Here is a 1,695-nt window from a genome sequence, read left to right on the forward strand (position 1 = left end):
TGCTACTGTGGTACTGTTGCTACTATACTGCTGCTGCTGCTGTGCTGCAGCAAATGCTATTTCTTTACAGCTTAGGATCTGCTGCTGCCCCTGCAGCAGGAGATTCTGCCTCATGAGCTAGCTGCTGCTGCTGCTGCTGCTGCTGCTGCTGCTGCTGCTGGTGGTCAGCAGCAGCAGCGAGGCCCGCAGTATCTGTGCTTGCAGCACGTGTTGCTGCAGCAGCAGGAGGCGTTGCTGCTCCTGCTGCTGCTGCTGCTGCTGCTGCTGCTGGTGTTAGGTTCCACCCTAAACTCTCAACAAAAGACCCAATAGAAGCAAGAGCAGCAGAGAAGCTGTCTTTGGTTGTGAGAGCTTGCATGCTGTTGCTTCTCCCGCTCGTGCTGCTGCTGCTGCTGCTGCTGCTGCTGCTGCTTGTTATTATATCTGTTTGTTGCTGATGCTGCTGCTGCAGCTGCTGCAGTTGCTGCAGTAGCTGCTCACCAGAACCCAGCAACCAGCCCCGACTACCAAAATCGGGGATGCTGCTGCTATGCTGCCGCTGCTGCTGCTGCTGCTGCTGCTGCTGCTGTTGCTGCTGCTGCTGCTGCTGCTGCTGCGGCTGAGAGAAAGGCCAAGAAGATAAATCTGTTCTCGCGAAGCCCATCGGGGAGGAGAGTGTTTCATTCCAAGGGCCTGCAGGCCACCATGAAGACTGCCGCTGCTGCTGCTGCTGCTGCTGCTGCTGCTGCTGCTGTTGCTGTTGCTGCTGCAGCAGCTGCTGTTGCTGCGGTGAAACAGAATCCTGCAGAGGCGACTCGGTGGAGCAGCTGCTTTTGCTGCTGTCTCTTCTGTGTTGCTGCTGCTGTACTGTGCCTCCTAATTCACCCTGAACCTGCTGCTGCTGCTGCTGCTGCTGCTGCTGCTGCTGCTGCTGCTGCAGCAGCTCTGAGCTCTCCGTTGAGTGCTTCGCTAGAGCTTTCCTCGCGAGGACAGTTTGCTGCTCCCCCATCGCATGCAGCTGCTGCTGCACATTCTGCAGCTGCTGCAGCGCCAGCTGCGCTTGCTGCTGCCCTTTCACCCACAAATCTGCATCCTCCTGCTGCTGCTGCTGCTGCTGCTGCAGCTGCTGCTGCTGCTGCTGCTGCTCGAGCTCGTGCTCCTGCTGCGTCACGGAGGATCTGGTGGTTGTTGATGCGCTTGCTGCATCCCCGCGTTGTGCTGCACCTGGGCAAACACCTGCTGCTGCTGCTGCTGCTGCTGCTGCTGCTGCTTCTGCTGCTGCTGCTGCTGCTGCAGAAGTGGTGCCGCTGCTGTCGGTAGTTGAGGAGGCGGGAGCAGCAGCAGGGTCTCCTGGATGCAGCAGCAGCTGCTGCTGGTCGTGCAGCAGCTGCTGTCTCAGCTGCTGCTGCTGCTGCTGCTGCTTCAGTTGCTGCTGCTGCTGAGCCAAGGGCGCAGCATCCGCCTCCTGCTGCAGCAGCTCTTCCTGCTGCTGCTGCTGATCAGCAGCAGCAGCAGCAGCAGCAGCAGTGAAGGAACTGGCCGTATCTCCTGTCTGAATGTTGTTTGCTGCTGCCTGTTCAACTCCGCTGCTGCTTCTGTTTCTGCTGCTGCTGTTGCTGCTGCTGCGGTCACTGCTGCTGCTGCTGCTGCTGCTGCTGCTAGTGTTGTCACGCCATCTCTCGGCAGAGACAGCCGAAGGCCCTGATAACACACCAC

The 1,695-nt window shown here is 59.2% G+C and overlaps 1 protein-coding gene across 1 annotated transcript in view; it reads right to left on the reverse strand.

Moving 5' to 3' along the window:
- Nucleotides 1-64: 64 nt before the first annotated feature.
- The window catches only part of EMH_0079720 (uncharacterized protein), a gene marked incomplete at both ends in the record, with an annotated part of 3,594 nt that continues 1,963 nt past the window's right edge, over nt 65-1,695 (reverse strand). The window contains one exon of the mRNA XM_013500159.1: nt 65-1,693. Coding sequence (XP_013355613.1) covers nt 65-1,693 — 1,629 coding nt within the window. The remainder of the gene's footprint in view (nt 1,694-1,695) is intronic.

Source organism: Eimeria mitis, genomic scaffold (genome assembly GCF_000499745.2).
Source record: "Eimeria mitis Houghton genomic scaffold, Emh_scaff5087, whole genome shotgun sequence".
Classification (NCBI taxonomy): Eukaryota; Apicomplexa; class Conoidasida; order Eucoccidiorida; family Eimeriidae; genus Eimeria; species Eimeria mitis.